The sequence below is a fragment of the Bombina bombina genome, chromosome 2 (genome assembly GCF_027579735.1).
Source record: "Bombina bombina isolate aBomBom1 chromosome 2, aBomBom1.pri, whole genome shotgun sequence".
In the NCBI taxonomy this organism is placed as follows: domain Eukaryota; kingdom Metazoa; phylum Chordata; class Amphibia; order Anura; family Bombinatoridae; genus Bombina; species Bombina bombina.
In genome coordinates, this window is record NC_069500.1 from 879,994,562 (window position 1) to 880,012,556 (window position 17,995).

General features: G+C 31.9%; 1 protein-coding gene across 4 annotated transcripts in view; it reads right to left on the reverse strand.

Annotated features, from left to right (window-relative positions):
- Positions 1-17,995, reverse strand: part of NRG1 (neuregulin 1) — a 168,745-nt gene that overhangs the window by 6,289 nt on the left and 144,461 nt on the right. For 2 of the 4 annotated variants that reach the window (XM_053703221.1, XM_053703220.1), the window contains 4 exons: positions 11,769-11,792; positions 5,807-5,909; positions 3,686-3,812; positions 2,308-2,438 (listed from right to left, as the gene is read on the reverse strand). In XM_053703221.1, the coding sequence (XP_053559196.1) occupies positions 2,308-2,438; positions 3,686-3,812; positions 5,807-5,909; positions 11,769-11,792 (385 nt within the window). The remainder of the gene's footprint in view (positions 1-2,307; positions 2,439-3,685; positions 3,813-5,806; positions 5,910-11,768; positions 11,793-17,995) is intronic. The other 2 variants (XM_053703219.1, XM_053703218.1) reach the window with 1 other exon arrangement.

The following is a 17,995-nucleotide window of genomic DNA, read 5'->3' on the forward strand; positions in this document are numbered from 1 at the left end:
CATAACTGGTGTTTCTGGCGAGTCTGAAGACTCGCCGGAAACACGGCCCAAATAAATGGGCCCCTATGTCTTTTTTTTTGTAAATATATTAAAATAATAATTTTAGATTGAGTATCCAAGCATTCAATAAAAAACATATGTTTGACATGTAGGTAATATTTGTTAATCTAAAGGTTAAGTTGCCAAGTCTCTTGCATGTAATTGACTTAGTTATATTTGATTTTACATGCTTCAATAAGAAGCTTCCAAGCATAAATGGAAATAAAGGAAGAACACAGTTCCTGAATAAAATGTGCTGAGTGAAAAATATGTTGATTTTTTTTTATATTTTGAAATAGATTCACTAGGTGTTATTATTTGAATAAGTTTAAAGAGTATACCCTATTTAAACATATTATTTTTACATAAAAATATTTGGTGTATACATACATTATCAAGAAAATTGCACAAAATAACATTAGTTCCCAACAATAGACAATTCTTCTCCTGGTAAATAGAAACTACATTTTGCATTTTGATATTGGTTTCCCATAAATATATTAAGTTATTTGAGATATTTATCTCCATTTATCAATCAATAAATCGGGCGAGAGCAGGAGCTGTCAATCACCCTGATAGGATTAGTCCAGAGTGAATTTAAAACGCCAGCTCAGAGATGGTGGAGAAGTTAAGAATCAGAGGTCTTAAAGGGACAGTATACACTCATTTTTTATTTGCATAAATGTTTTGTAGATGATCTATTTATATAGCCCATAAAGGTTTTTTTTGTTTTTTTTTAAATGTATAGGTTTGCTTATTTTTAAATAACATTGCTCTGATTTTCAGACTCCTAACCAAGCCCCAAAGTTTTATGAGAATACCCTCAGCTACCTTTTCCAGCTTGCTCCTGTTTGTGTAAAGGGTCTTTTCATATGCAAAAGAAGGGGGAGGGGGGAGTGTCTTATTTCCCACTTGCAGTGGGCTTTCCAGCTACCTTTTCAACAGAGCTAAACTAAGTGCTTCTAAGTAAGTTTTTAAACAGTTTTATACTGGATTTTTATATCATTATCTGTGCATCTTATTCTTTATAGTATTGTCTATTACATGCAGCTATATGAAAATGAGTGTATACTGTCCCTTTAAGACCACTGCTTCTTAACTATTTTCTACAGGGACTCCAAAGTTCCATCTCTAGCTTGATAAATAGAGCCCATGGTACAAAAGTAAATAGTCATCTATGTATAATGAAAAATAACATGTACTACATGGACAATAAACATCATCATTTTATTTAAATCGAAGTCACTTTACTATAATAGGGCAAAGTTTTAAGACAATGGAGTCTATTTACAGCCATGCAAAATGTACTAGTCATTCAAATATGTAATATGGTTTCTGCTGAATGTTTTTTTTTTAAATAAACTCCTGCACTTTTTGGGCATTCTATTAAGGAGTAAATTTGGGTTATAATAAAAGAATAATCATTATACAATGATAGTGTTTATGTATTATGTAAGAATATCACTTGCAATAATGTTTTTCTACAGTGTTGCATGCAAACTTCCATCTATATATCCTACTAGTCCACATACTCTACATTAAAACTATAAATAACATGGATAATTGAATTAACACTTGCTAAATTCTTCATTCCCTATATTTTCTGCCATGCCTTTATACTAACCCAGGTTCTTAAAGGGATACTAAACCCAAATGTTTTCTTTCATGATTCAAATAGAGCATGCAATTTTAAGCAATTTTCTAATTTACTCCACGTATCAATCTTTATTCATTCTCTTGCTATCTTTATTTGAAAAAGCAGGAATCTAAGCTAAGAAAACAGCTCAATTCAGTTCAGGACCCTATATAGCGCTTGCTGAAAGGTGGGTACATTTAGCCATAAATCAGCAAGCGCAGCCCAGGTGGTGAAAATAAAGCAAACAAAAATACAATTTTGGTTACTATGTATAATCTACTAAACCATGTAAATAATTTGAAGTCCAAAATAAAAAAGGGGGTAATTTAAAGAAGATCAGCATTTTTTTTAAATGACCTTCTAAAAAGTATAACGGAACCATAAAAGTAAAAAGTAAAAATGTTTAAAGGAAACAGTCTAATCCCAGAAATCCATATGGGATTATATATTAAAACTATTACCTAACAAAAGTAATACATGAATAGGATTTAATGTATTTCACCACAAGATGGTGGCTTATCAAGCTTCATTTTGCTTTTTATATCACACAAAACTGGTATATACAGTTTATAAATATAATAGATGGTTGCTTGACTCAGAGGATAATTTTGCCTATTGTTAGTTTTACAAACCTATGACTTGGTGTTTGAGTAACTGTCGTTGAGTGATGAGTTGTTGAAGTATAGTGGCTTGTGGAGAAAGACGTTTCTGTTTCCCGCTCAATTACATGTTCACTGGATATGACATTTTTAGAGACATATTGCTGGAAAAATAAATATACACAATAAATAGAATTATTTTTGTTTGCCAATGAATCAACAGTTTAAATAACATAATAGAAATATATACATTTTATTTTTTAGGCCCTTTGTCCAAGAAACTTGAGAATATTTAACACTTTCTAGATGACAAGCAATGCAGACTATACAAAAGCTATTTGCTGTTTTATAACTAATCATTAATATCGGGGGGGGGGGTTGTTGAACTATCCTCAGGTATCATCAGACTAAAGATACATATTTATCTGTAAAATTTAAGATAACTAATGATCAAAAGTTATTGTTTACTATAGAACTGCAGTTCTGAAAAAAATCGAAATACTTCTTCAAAGTGGTGGAAGTCAAAATGAAAGTTAAATGTTTCAGATAAAGCATGCAATTTAAGAAAAAAAGAGAGTCAACTTTACTTTCATAATCAAATTTACTTGTTCTCCAACAGGCTGTTTTAATAATCATTAAGCCATTAACCATCAAACAATCATTTCCTTATATTTATTATGCAAATATTCATTTTATATATTTATTAATTGGGAATATTTAAATAAATAGTTCCAAAATAATAATCAGCATCATACTAGTAAATTCCTTGCATAAAATAATTGTTTAGTTTCATATATTTTTCTCATACATGCCAATAAGTGACATAGTATTACTTTGATTTGGAGGGGTTCCGAGCTGCATGGTAAGTGTAGATAATATTACGAACTACAAAAATAATTAGAATATTGTGTAGCAAAATAGCTGAGAGAACAACACGCTGGTTCTCAACTCTGTCCTCAAGGACATAGATTTTAAAATATTCCAAAATTAGGTGGCTAAACATTTAATATGAGTGACATGTATGCGTTATAGCTAATGAGCTATATTTACTATAGTGTGATATATTTTTATGATTCATATATTATTTTACTGTATCAACAGATCAAAGCCCTTCACATTTAGTTAAAGGGCAAAATATAAAAAATTTCAATCGAGTAATATATTTTTTTTTCTAGAAATACATACCATAATTTAGTATTACATTTTTCTAAACCTTGTTTAACTTTATAAATTTAAAAAAATAATGTCAATAACAATATTTGCATTTGGTTATTGTACCTGTATTGTTTACTTTCTTTTATTGAAATCAATAAAACACGTGAAAATAAAATTATATATATATATATATATATATATATATATATATATATATATATATATTATTGACTCCTTCTGTAAGTGAGAAACCTACATTTACCAGCTGGACATTCTCTGGTGGAGGATTTGGATGATGAGGACCATTAGCCATATTCACCATATTGTTCCTCTCTGAACGAAGACTCTGCCTTAGACGATCATGTAGCTTTTTTCTCTGCTTTCTAATTAAAATAAAAAGTAATAGCTTTATACTTGAAAACTACAAAGACCCTTATATAACTATATAATTAAGAAACAGAAAGGCTGCAAAAATACTGCAGAACTTATTTTTTTTTGTAATTTTAATAGACAATTTTGAAAAGTATTTATTTCTAGATTTTCTATAGAATATTCATTACAATCTGCTGTGATGTCACTGACTATTAAAACATACACACACCCATAACTATATCTATCTATCTATCTATCTATCTATCTATCTATCTATCTGTATATATACATATATATATATACAGGGAGTGCAGAATTATTAGGCAAGTTGTATTTTTGAGGATTAATTTTATTATTGAACAACAACCATGTTCTCAATGAACCCAAAAAACTCATTAATATCAAAGCTGAATAGTTTTGGAAGTAGTTTTTAGTTTGTTTTTAGTTATAGCTATTTTAGGGGGATATCTGTGTGTGCAGGTGACTATTACTGTGCATAATTATTAGGCAACTTAACAAAAAACAAATATATATCCATTTCAATTATTTATTTTTACCAGTGAAACCAATATAACATCTCAACATTCACAAATATACATTTCTGACATTCAAAAACAAAACAAAAACAAATCAGCGACCAATATAGCCACCTTTCTTTGCAAGGACACTCAAAAGCCTGCCATCCATGGATTCTGTGAGTGTTTTGATCTGTTCACCATCAACATTGCGTGCAGCAGCAACCACAGCCTCCCAGGCACTGTTCAGAAAGGTGTACTGTTTTCCCTCCTTGTAAATCTCACATTTGATGATGGACCACAGGTTCTCAATGGGGTTCAGATCAGGTGAACAAGGAGGCCATGTCATTAGATTTTCTTCTTTTATACCCTTTCTTGCCAGCCACGCTGTGGAGTACTTGGACGCGTGTGATGGAGCATTGTCCTGCATGAAAATCATGTTTTTCTTGAAGGATGCAGACTTCTTCCTGTACCACTGCTTGAAGAAGGTGTCTTCCAGAAACTGGCAGTAGGACTGGGAGTTGAGCTTGACTCCATCCTCAACCCGAAAAGGCCCCACAAGCTCATCTTTGATGATACCAGCCCAAACCAGTACTCCACCTCCACCTTGCTGGCGTCTGAGTCGGACTGGAGCTCTCTGCCCTTTACCAATCCAGCCACGGGCCCATCCATCTGGCCCATCAAGACTCACTCTCATTTCATCAGTCCATAAAACCTTAGAAAAATCAGTCTTGAGATATTTCTTGGCCCAGTCTTGACGTTTCAGCTTGTGTGTCTTGTTCAATGGTGGTCGTCTTTCAGCCTTTCTTACCTTGGCCATGTCTCTGAGTATTGCACACCTTGTGCTTTTGGGCACTCCAGTGATGTTGCAGCTCTGAAATATGGCCAAACTGGTGGCAAGTGGCATCTTGGCAGCTGCACGCTTGACTTTTCTCAGTTCATGGGCAGTTATTTTGCGCCTTGGTTTTTCCACACGCTTCTTGCGACCCTGTTGACTATTTTGAATGAAACGCTTGATTGTTCGATGATCACGCTTCAGAAGCTTTGCAATTTTAAGAGTGCTGCATCCCTCTGCAAGATATCTCACTATTTTTTACTTTTCTGAGCCTGTCAAGTCCTTCTTTTGACCCATTTTGCCAAAGGAAAGGAAGTTGCCTAATAATTATGGACACCTGATATAGGGTGTTGATGTCATTAGACCACACCCCTTCTCATTACAGAGATGCACATCACCTAATATGCTTAATTGGTAGTAGGCTTTCGAGCCTATACAGCTTGGAGTAAGACAACATGCATAAAGAGGATGATGTGGTCAAAATACTCATTTGCCTAATAATTCTGCACTCCCTGTATATATATATATATATATATATATATATATACACAAAGTCCCCTAATATGATCAAAATATATTTTAGTATGCATTCAGCAAATAAAGAATGTATTATAAAAGGAAAGAGAAAAAAAAATATAAAGAAATGGAGGTTTACTTGGTTTTGCAGTAGGCCACAACACACATGATGCCAACTACAAGAAGGGCAATGCAGATGCCAGTAATGGTCAACACTCTTTTCTGGTACAATTCCTCGGCTTCTAAAATAGGAAAAAATTGGGAGATACTGTTTGTTATTTTTATCTTTCAATATAGTTTACTCCCCAAATTGAATGTTACCTAGTCCCATAAAATTACAATCGACAATAGCTATTTTATCAAATTATCTTGCTTTTCATTTATTATAAAGTTGAAATTAAATGTACTTTTAAAAATAACATCATATTTAAAATATGATCCAAACAGAGAATAATAATAATAAATGATCTATCTATATCTACTCATATATATATATATATATTTTATATCTAGAGCAAAAACATTAAACTAATAAATGCTTTTGACATTCACAAAACATACTTTGACAATGATGTCTTAATCATGAATTTTCTGATGTTGTTCTTGTAAAGGCAGCTGTAGTTTGTAAATAAGCAGTTACATTATTTTATTTGTAGTAATGGGCAATTGAACTAGCTAGGGGGTGATTTAAACTTTTGCATTATAACCATGTAAATAGGGAGTTTTAATAATATTTTTGAAGCAGAGTGCCTTTGGAGAGTACGTCTAAATAAAGTATTATTTTAATAATCTTGGTCAGTGAAACTTGTAGGATTTTATTATAAACATATTTTTATGTCTTGAAGTCTGATTTGTCATACAATATTTTCTTTAACTTCAAAAGTCTTCAATGTATTATAATTTTCAACTGTCTTCACAGAAAACAACATCAGAATTATACAGACATTTGTACATTTGAGATTGGCTTGTTCAAATTACTTGGGATGTTTTTTTCTATATTTAGAAAACACAGTTTTGCCTGAATAAGTGGTGCACTGTATTTTAATTATTTTGAGCATTATTTATATATAAAATCAAAATGGCTGTTACTTCAGCCCTTGACATACCTTAATAGTGTTTTAACAGTTTAAACACTGTTAAAACTTGTTGGGCTCTTATAGCATACCTTTTGTTGTATTTTAGCTTATAAAAAGCTATGTTTTACTAAAAAGGATGATATAAATTAGTAGCAAATGGGTACCAAGAATAATCTGGTCAAGAATAACTTTCTTGATGTCATTTTTTTTGCAGTTGCGTGGACAGATCTCAGTCTCTGAAACATTTTGCATCATTTAATGAATCATTAACTCAAGTTTTGTTTGGATTGGATTAATAAATGCATTCAAATAATTTAAGAGCTACCATGCAATATATTGTAAACCCTTCTATGTTGTGCCTTTTTCTTAAAGTGTCTTTTTTACCCTATCTTTTTAGATGTCTTCTACACAAAATACAGCAGTGATCATTTTTTTCCCTGCCCCCATTTCCTTAAAATCATTTCAGCCTATATTATAATCTATTTAGACTGTACAAAAAGGTCAGGCATTAATCAAGATAAAATAACCCAGCAGTGATTTGATTTCCGAGCAGAGAATTTAAACTGACAGATCAATCTTTACCCATAACTGGAATGTAGCGTAATAAGTTAAGCTCAAGTGAAAAAAAAATCTCAACGGACTAAGAGAAGATATGTAATTACCTAATAAAAAATAAATAAAATTATTAAATTTATTAATAACTTATTTGTTTATGAGGAAAAATATTCACTGCACTTCTTTGTGTTGGTACAAAAAGTATTCTATAGTTGAAATAAATCTCAGCTAGAGATAAAATATATTTTTCCTAACTAATGATGTGTATGACACGTTTTTATTCTGTTTCACTCCCCCCCCCCCCCCCAAATAAGTGCATATTTTTTATGTAGTGTCTATTTACTGCATATGATGAATTACACTATATTATACCAATAATTAGTGGAAATGTATATTATATTAAGAAATGGGGAGGTGTTCTAAAATCTACCTACCTAAACAAAAAATATATGTATTTAAATATATATTTTAGGGAAACTAAAATATATGATCAAATGAAAAGCATTTGAATGGAGATATAATGTTCTTTGGTCTGCAACTATTTCTAAAAATGTTTTAACCATAAGAATATCTAAAAATAATCCAAGTAATATTTAAAACGATTATCATTAGCCATCATTTTAAAATACAGTGCACCTTTTAATCTGGGATAGAAGTTTTATGCAAGCCAATGTCATCATTTAAATAAAAATACATTTGAGAGGTTATGAACATTGTAACACAATATTAACAGCAAAGGGTTATTAAAAGGTGAAAGAAATAAGGTTGGAGAAAGAAGGAGCTGCGCTGAATAGAAATAATAAGGAAGATAAACTAATAATAAATAAACAGATAAGGATTGAAGGAACAACAAAATAACATAAAGGACAGTGACACACAGTTAGTGGGGAGCATTAAAAGAAAAGTACAAGGTTACGGGTTAAAGGTTAAGGAGTCAACTGTAGGCCTGGCACAGCATGCTTGATACTAGAAAAAACAGAGTGAAGAAATGCTTGAAAAAAAGGTTGAAGCAGAATTTGAAGGGATTTCTCATACAGCATAACTCCTGACCTAGAATAAGTGGTTACTCACTGATTATTAAGCAATTTTTAATGAATATACTGCAATATACTGTACTCTCAAGATATATTTCTAACAGAATTAGAGCTAGTGTTAACAGAGCTTTATTGCTCACACTCCAAACTGAAATCAAATTGGTATGTTTGATGAACTGATAAACTTTAAGTATAACTAATAACGTAAATTAGGTTAGCTTCATTTATAATTTGGTTATACCTATTTTTTTTCACAGGTTCAAACAATACTCTATTGGATTTCTTTTACGTTTTCCAGTGGAAACAATGAATGTACATAAGTGTGTAATTTATAGAGCAAAAATCCAATAAATAATGTAATAGGTCTATCTCTAACGCTCAACACATTTAACACGCTTCATAAAAAGAAATCAAAACTTAAAAATAAGCAGTAGATAATGAACCATCTAAGAAAAGCTGTCAAGGAAAATATAAATTTACACGCAAGACTAGGACAGATTTCTAGTTGCTTTATAAGTCAAATGAATGGTGAACAATTGCTTCTCAAACAATAGTTGAAGACATTATCTCTTAATCTTAACATATTTTCAACTCATCTTGCGTAAACTTCAGCTCATTTTTTATTTTATTTTTAATTTTCCAAAAAATTGCAAACTTCCTGTGACAAACTACAATGACATGACTAAAAATGTGTTCCTTACATTTTGTGGAACAAGCCGTTTTTCGGAATATATTTTATTGATATTCCTCTGATACTGAAAACATTTTGTGAAAGCTTTTTGGTCGGCTGGGGGCAAGCTTCAAAATTATATTATACTACTTAATATTATAAGTCAAAAAATAATAATGAAATCTAGAAACTATCACCACATTGAAAGCAATATTATCGACATATCTTACAAAGCACAACTCTGTTATTTTTCTTCAGTGGTGCAAAGAAAAAAATAAAATCAAAAGAGTGTACTATGAAGCTAAGTGAATTCATGAAGCCTTAACTGATCCTGTTGGTTCATCCCACGTTTGTACATAATTGGTTTAGGGAATCATGGATCCTCAACATATAATTAAAGGATGATGTCACAGTAAATGATTTTTATTAGATTTTTATGTTTATTTTGTGTGGTGATAATGTATAATTATGTAAAAAAAAAAGTATTAATTATTTTTTATATTAAAGTTTTTCTTTTCTTTTTTTATTTATTTTATACATCAAATCTCTTGAAGGTAGACTTAAACATTTTAAAGTGACAATACACTTTTTGTCTAAGGACCAAAGTCAGTTTGTTAGGTGGAAAACATTGACAGTGATTATTTCTATTGTGATTCTCATTTGAATTTCTATACCAGGAAACCTTTGCTGAAGTGTAAATGCCATGTATTAAAGGGACATTAAAGTCAAAATGAAACTTTCATAATTCAGATAGAGCATGCAACTTTAAAACAAAATCGCATTATTTTTTTGTGATTAATCTTTTTATATGCGCACATTCTGAGGCACCAGTTCCTACAAAACATGTGCAAGACTTCACAACGTCTTTAATCGGTTGATGGCTGTCACTTGATACAGTGTGCAGTGAAATAGAAGCAATCTCTGAAATTTAATTTAAAAAAATCTACTGATAATCTAAAATTCAGAGTAAATAATATTGCATTGTCTTTTTATTGTGCATATGTTAATTGTGCAATTCCACTGTAATTTAATGGTCCTTTGAGGAACTCTGTGGGTGAACAAATTACTTTCATTTGTTGGGTATGTTAAAGTGCTCTGCAGTTATTTTACCTAGCAGTCCAAGATACCAAGATGTCTGATAATATGTCTCATGACAATGTTTCATTAAATTACATTTCTATATTTTATCTTTACCCCAGACCAGTCTTCTGCAATTTATGTGGCAGATTAGAGCACTTGTACCACGTTCACTATCTATTGCTTTTAATTTAGCAAAACAATATACAGTACTCTTAAATTGCACATATGTATATACTTTATAGCTATCTACTGACCACATCATAAATAGAATTAAACATGCATAATAAAAACTTAATATAACTGATGTAAGCAAATAATGTAGCTTGTAAGTTGTATGTGGCTAATTGTCTACAACAAACTTTATAAACAACAATAACATAAATATCGCATAAGCAACATTTTTAAACTTTTGGGCCTGTGAATACACAGGTTTGCACCACAAGACTATCAAACTTAAAGCAGATTTAATTCGTTCATTTTTAAAAAGAGGGTTTGCAATTGAAGGTGAAGTCCGAGAGTTTATGGATGAATGCTATTGGTTGCAGCAATCACACTATTCTTTATTCAGGAGAATTTCAGGTTTTTTTTTTTTTTTTTCTTGTTTGGTAGTGTAAACTTTACAAAACATTTGTTTACTAAGATGAGAACCCTATACACAGGCTCCAGGAATGAGTCTGAGTTTCTTATGATTTTTTTTTTTTTTATTTCTTATAGTGAATTGTATTGAAACTAAAAAAAGTTTGTCTTAGGTAGACTGCAAATTAATTATTATTATTAATACATACTAACATAAAAGATAGAGATGTTAAAAAACAGCAATCATTTTTTTTAAATGTAAAGTAACAGATCTTTTTTTTTTAAATCTTAAAAAGACTGATTGAACCACTAACTTTTATCAGCTGCATTTTAAGATAAAATATTTGTATTCACTCCCAACCCTGCGAGTGTCTCTGTTTAAGAATTTAAAACATTTACTGGTAAAACTACAATTTTGTCTTAAAGAAGTTTTATTTTGCATTTTTATATTTCTTAAAAAAAGTTTTTTGTTTTTTTTGTATGCTAAGATGCAAACTTTATTGACTTTCAAAAGTAAACACTGAGTATACATATATTTACAACTGTATCATGTAAGGTACAGTAAACTGAACACTTGCCCAAGTATCAAGTGTGATCAACAGATTATAATAAATGTTGGTTTTCACCTATTTCAATGAAATATCAACTATCACTTAATTTATTTTATGTATTAGAAGTATAAATGTATACATTGTATGTCTCATACTTTTTTAAAAACTGACTTCTGAATAGTTTAATTATTCTTCAATATCATCAAAGCTGTAGTTTTGCTGTGATTAAGGAAACTATTATATAAGTATATATTGTCTATCAGTTCATTTTGTTCCAAACATTACCTAAGTGTTATCACAGGTTAGCTTGGTGTAGTAATCTCAGTTTAGTAGAAGTGCAAGCAAATGCTATTAATTCAAATATAGAGTTATGCAATATATAATATATTCATAACAGTTTGAAACAGTAATATTTATAAATTATACTGGAGATAAGTGTTATAGCTGTATGATCCCTTCCAAAGCATAAGGAAATTGGTTAGAAATTGAAGGAAAAAAAGAAGGTTTTAAGCTTTTAGGCTCTAATATCTGCAGACTAAAAGGAATGATTGGTCCATACCCATAAATTCAATTCCAAGATGCTCTGCCAATGCAGAAAGTTGACAAAAAGAAAGAAAAAGGAAAAAGTTTCAGAAAGAGCAATACACTGTACTCCAAAACAAATCATACATGAATATTATGACTACTCTGTATCTGCACATTGAAACAAGACATTTGATGGATGGTTAATGGGCAGTTACGTCCATGTCCATATGGTATTAAAAGTGGCAACATAGACTTTATACATTAATGTAACACAGGAAGAAATCTGAATGTATAGCTAAATAAATACAAGCTGAAGCTATCCATTTATACCATATGTATAAAAATTACATTGATTTTTGTCAGAGTGTAACAAAGTTATTTTTTGTCATAGTGTAATAAAGTTATTTTTCTTCAAAATAAAATGTTATGTTGCTTTTTGAGTTTTTCTGATCATACTACTTCTGTAATCAATAAAATTACAAGAACTGCTGTAAAATATTGCTATATAAGTCTAATATATATATATATATATAAAAATAAAACAAAAATAAAAAAAGCTATTTCTAAACAATTAAAACTAGAATGACATAAAGTTTAAACACATTTATAATATAAGCATTTGTCTAACATTACTGTATAATGAATCAATATAAATCCATAATGTATTTTATATTGATGCTATTTTAAATTAGCCAGTAAAAACAACTATACTAAATAAAAGATTAACAAATATGAAGCTAAGTAAATGAAACAACAACAAATAAAAAAAATAAAAAAAAGAAAGAAACGTTTAATGTCTGGCAAAGGTATTTCAAAATTCTGATGGTATTTTTTTTTTTTTCTTCCAATCAGTAACACTTCAAGGGTAAAAAAAATAAATGGAATCCATCCAGATTTCTTCCAAGAAGAGACATTATTAGAATTGACACTGATAATGAAATATATTAGTTGCATAGAAAGCTTGGTTAGTGACATGCCCATGCATACATATTTTAGCATTTCTTCAGTTTTATAGGCAGGAAGTTTAGCCTATTAGATTTAGCTTCTATTTGAAATTAATCAATTTGAAATTGATCCATAAAAACAAAATGTGATTTGACTTGTGGTTTAACAAGGAAACATGCTGAGAAAACAGGCATCAATTTGCTTAGTCCTACACTAGGGAATAAACTTAAATTTATCTTTACTATTCATTGCTATACTTCTACAAAAGGAAATGTCTATTATATCTATGAGAGTATTCCGTCTGTATTTCTGATTGCATGTACTGTTTTCTTAAACTATACACAGAATATCTAAAGAAATCGAAAATATTTTATAAAAAAAATATAAATGTAATGAAATTTAATTTGGTTTTCATTTGAAATCATATATTTATGTGGTGAAAAAGAAATAATTATACCATAGTGTTTACTTTTAGTACTGTTTCCAAAATATTTAGTTTAAAGTTAAATGGTTGAGCTAAACATTTTGTTCCATTCAAAACATAAAATTTACTTAAAGGGGCATTATACACTATTTTTTTCTTTGCATAAATGTTTTGTAGATGAGCTATTTATATAGCCCATTAAAAAAATGTATAGTTTTGCTTATTTTTAAATAACATTGCTCTGATTTTCAGACTCCTAACCAAGCCCCATAGTTTTATGAAAATACCGTCAGCTACCTACTCCAGCTTGCTCCTGTTTGTGTAAAGGGTCTTTTCATATGCAAAAGAAGGGGGGTGTCTTATTTCCCACCTGCAGTGGGCTTTCCAGCTACCTTTTCAACAGAGCTAAACTGAGAGCTTCTAAGTTTTTAAACAGTTTTATACTGGATTTTTATATCAGTATCTGTGCATTTAACAGTTTTTTACAGCTAAAGGGCATTATTTCATGTGTACCATAAATAACATTGTGCTCACGCCCGTAGAGTTACTTATGAGAGAACATTGGCTAAAATGCAAATCTGTCAAAAAAACTGAAATAAGGGGGCAGTCTGCAGAGGCTTAGATAATAGATAATTACAAAGGTAAAAAGTATATTAACCCCTTAACTACCAATGACGTACAGGGTACGTCCTACAAAAAATGTCAGTTAATGACCAAGGACGTACCCTGTACATCCTCAGGGGTTTCAAGAGGTCCTGATCACTTCCAGCCACTTTCAAGTTATTGCCGTGATGCCTCAATATTGAGGCATCACTGCAATACCTTTTTTTACACATAAATGCAAAGAGAGCCACTCTGTGGCCCTCTCTGCATCGGCCAGCGATGGTGCCAATCATTGGTGGGTGGGAGCCATTGCAAAGAGGTGGGTGGGCGGCCCATCGCTGGCGAACTTCCGGCCAGCAGTGTGAAATCACTATCGGGTGCGCCCCGTGTGTGCGCGCGCCCGCGATCTGTACATATGTGCACAAATTAAGTGGTGGGAGAGGGAGGGGGGAAATAATGTTGGGAAAGGGATCTGGGAGGGGGATGGGGGCAGCTACACTAGAGAAACAGTGGGAATAACTAAAAAAAAAGCATAAATGTATTGCAGAGTTGGTACTGGCAGACAGCTGCCAGTACCCAAAATGGTAGCAAATAGTTAGTGGGGGTAGGGTTAGAGAGCTGTTTCGGGGGGCTCAGGGAGGTTGGGTGGTAAGGAAGGATCCTACACTGCAGAAAAGATATAATTTAAATAAAAAAAACTTTTTATTTTTATACTGGCAGACTTTCTGCCAGTACTAAAGATTGTGGTGACAATAGTGAGGTGGGGGAGGGAAGAGAGCTGTTTGAGAGTGATCCCCTTTGTTTATTTCTAAACAAAGGGGATCACAGAGAAGCATTTACAACCATTTGTGCCATAATTACACAAGCTGTTTGTAAATAATTTCAGTGAGTAACCTAAAGTTAGTGAAAAAGTTAACAATTTTTTATTATTTAATCGCATTTGACGGTGAAATGGTGACATGAAATATATCAAAATGGGCCTAGATCTATACTTTGGGTTGTCTACTACACTACACTAAAGCTAAAATTAACTCTACAAGCTCTCTACAAAATACCTAATTAACCCCTTCACTGCTGGGCATAATACAAGTGTGGTGCGCTGCGCAGCGGAATTTAGCGGTCTTCTAATTACCAAAAAGTAATGCCAAAGTCATAAATGTCTGCTATTTCTGAACAAAAGGGATCCCAGAGAAGCATTTACAACCATTTGTGCCATCATTTGTGCCACAAGTTGTTTGTAAATAATTTCAGTGAGAAACCTAAAGTTTGTGAAAAAGTTCACAATTTTTTTATTGGACGGTGAAATGGTGGCATGAAATATAGCAAAATGGGGTTAGATCAATACTTTGGGTCTAATAAAAAGAAATATACACATGTAAAGGGATATTCAGGGATTCCTCACAGATATCAGTGTAACAATGTAACTATCGCTAATTTTGGGGGAAAAAATTGTTTGGAAATAGCAAAGTGTTACTTGTACTTATTGCCCTATAACTTGCAAAAAAAGCAAAGAACATGTAAACATTGGGTATTTCTAAACTCAGGACAAAATGTAGAAACTATTTGGCATGGGTGTTTTTTGGTGGTTGTAGATGTGTAACAGATTTTGGGGGTCAAAGTTAGAAAAAAGTATGTTTTTGTTCATCATTTTATAATCTTTTTTATAGTAAATTATAAGATATGATGAAAATAATGGTATCTTTAGAAAGTCAATTTAATGGCAAGAAAACGGTATATAATGTGTATGGGTAGATTAAATGAGTAAGAGAAAAATACAGCTAAACACAAACACCGCAGAAATGTAAAAATAGCCTTGGTCCAAAACGATCAAAAGATTGAAAAGTACTGTAGTCCTTAAGGGTTTAATATAACTGTGTTGGATACTCAAAAAACAGAATAGTGGGAAATAAAGGGATTATCTATCTTTTTAAACAATAACAATTCTGGAGTAGACTGTCCCTTTAAATTGCTTACAAATAGCTCATTCACCTTTATTTTCTCATTTGAACTGATTATGGGGCATATTTATCAAGCTCAGTATGGAGCTTGATGCCCCGTGTTTCCGGCGAGCCTGAAACAGAAGTTAAAGACCGCTGCTCTATAACCTGTGTGCCTGCTCTGAGGCGGCGGACAGAAATTAACCTGATCGAATACGATCGGGTTGATTGACACCCCCTGCTAGTGGCCAATTGGCCGCAAATCTCCAGGGGGCGGAATTGCACCAGCAATGCGTATGCTGTCGTCATTTATCGATGTGCGGTGGACATAATACACTACTTTGTATCATGTCCGCTCGCACATTGATAAATATGACCCTATGCCAATTGTTTCCTCACATATGATTAACATTTGTGAACTTAAAGGGACAGTAAAGTCAAAATTAAACTTTCATGATTTAGATAGAGCACCCAATTTTAAACAACTTTCCAATTTACTTCTATTATAAAATTTGATTTGTTCTCTTGGTATTCTTTGCTGCAGACTAAACCTAAGTAGGCTGATAGGAGCCTTTGGCAACAATGTTTGTAACTGCGTATAACATTGTTATATACAATATTGCAAACACTTCTGTCAAATGGCTTAAAGGAACAGTAAAGTCAAAATTAAACTTTGGATACCAAGAGAGTGAAGCAAATTAGATGAAAAGTTGTTTAAATGCTCTGTTTAATTTAATTTAATTCACAATGTTTTTCAAATGTTTTATAGAGGGCTTCTTTTCCTTTTTTCACTTACACAATCAACAATATACAGCTCTGTTTTTGTTTGTGAGGACTTTTATATTCATTTAACATATTTAATTGCTGCTTTTCTTCCTATGCATGATAGAAAATTCCTGCATACAATATAGAGCATACAATTTTAAACACAATGTCTAAATTTACTTCTATAATTAATTTTGCTTTATTCTCTTGATATCCTTTGTTGATGGAGAAGCAATACAGTACAAGGACCTAGCTAAACACATCAGATTAACCAATGATAAGAGGCATATATATGTGATTCTAACAGTCAGCAAATAGCTCCCAGGTCACATGGCTACTCCTTAACATACCTAGATATACTTTTCAACAAAGGATACCAAGAGAAAAAAGGAAACTAGATAGACGTAACTTAGAAAGTTGTTTAAAATTGTATTCTCTAGATGAATCTATCTGAATTTTGGCATTATTATCCATTTAAATAGAGATTAAACATATAACATTTATTAGCAATTAAGTACAGCATTGTACATTATTATTATTAGATTTTAAAAATCAAGAGCACAATGTTTCAGATTTTAAAATCAGTTCAAATATACCCCTCTTGAAAAGCCTGGTCTCTTTTCCTGTAAATAAGGGGAGTGGATGTAAATTAACTTGTGCTCTGAGCTACCCAATCACTGTGGAAAATACTACAGGCTCAGTTTGATTCCCCCATACTTACATATTTTAAGGGACAGTAAACCCATAAATTTTTTTAGCATAATTTAACATTTTTAATTTGTATTAAAATGTAATTACTATTTATTAATAATTTTTCCTCCTTTTTAAAAAAAAATGTCATTATGATTATATAATTATTTCCAAGCCCTTGGTGATACTCATTAATTATACAGGTCCTGTCATGGAGGGCTATCTAGATGCCAACTATTTAAATGCTCACAGCCCCTGTGCATGCGCAATTCTTTACCACTGGTGTTACTGGTAGTCAGCCATGCACAGTTTCAATGATGTAGTGGTAGTAAGAGCAACCATAGGAGCTGACCGGGTTGCAGTGTGCATTGGCACATTGATTGAACAACTGCTACTGCAGATGGGAGCGAGCATGCATAATAGCTATTATGCAAATGATCATTATTCAGAGAGATAGGATTAGATTTCTAAAATCTAGAATGAATGATATATGCTATTTAAACACTGATTTAAAAAAGTTTACTGGTCCTTCAAGTAAGATACAGTCACTACAGGAGGGACTGAATCAAGCACAATTTTCAGGAAGTAGCTTCCAAGCCAAAGTATTTTAGGTTCCTGCATATGAGTCTGAAATTCTAGTTAAGTTGCTGTGGCCTTAAGACCGCCGCTACTTAACCTCTCCACCACCTCAAGGATGGTGAAATTAAATCTTCCTCATGAGGTCTAATTGGAATAATTGACAAGCCCCGCTCTTAAGTGATTGATTGAAGGGGAATTGACTGCATGATGCAAGGCCATTTGGGCCTGTCTTTGGCCCTCAAAGGCTACAGGGAGTTTGGATAATGATGATCTGTATATTAAGGTGACTATAGAAGAGGTTCTTTATGTCCAAATTCA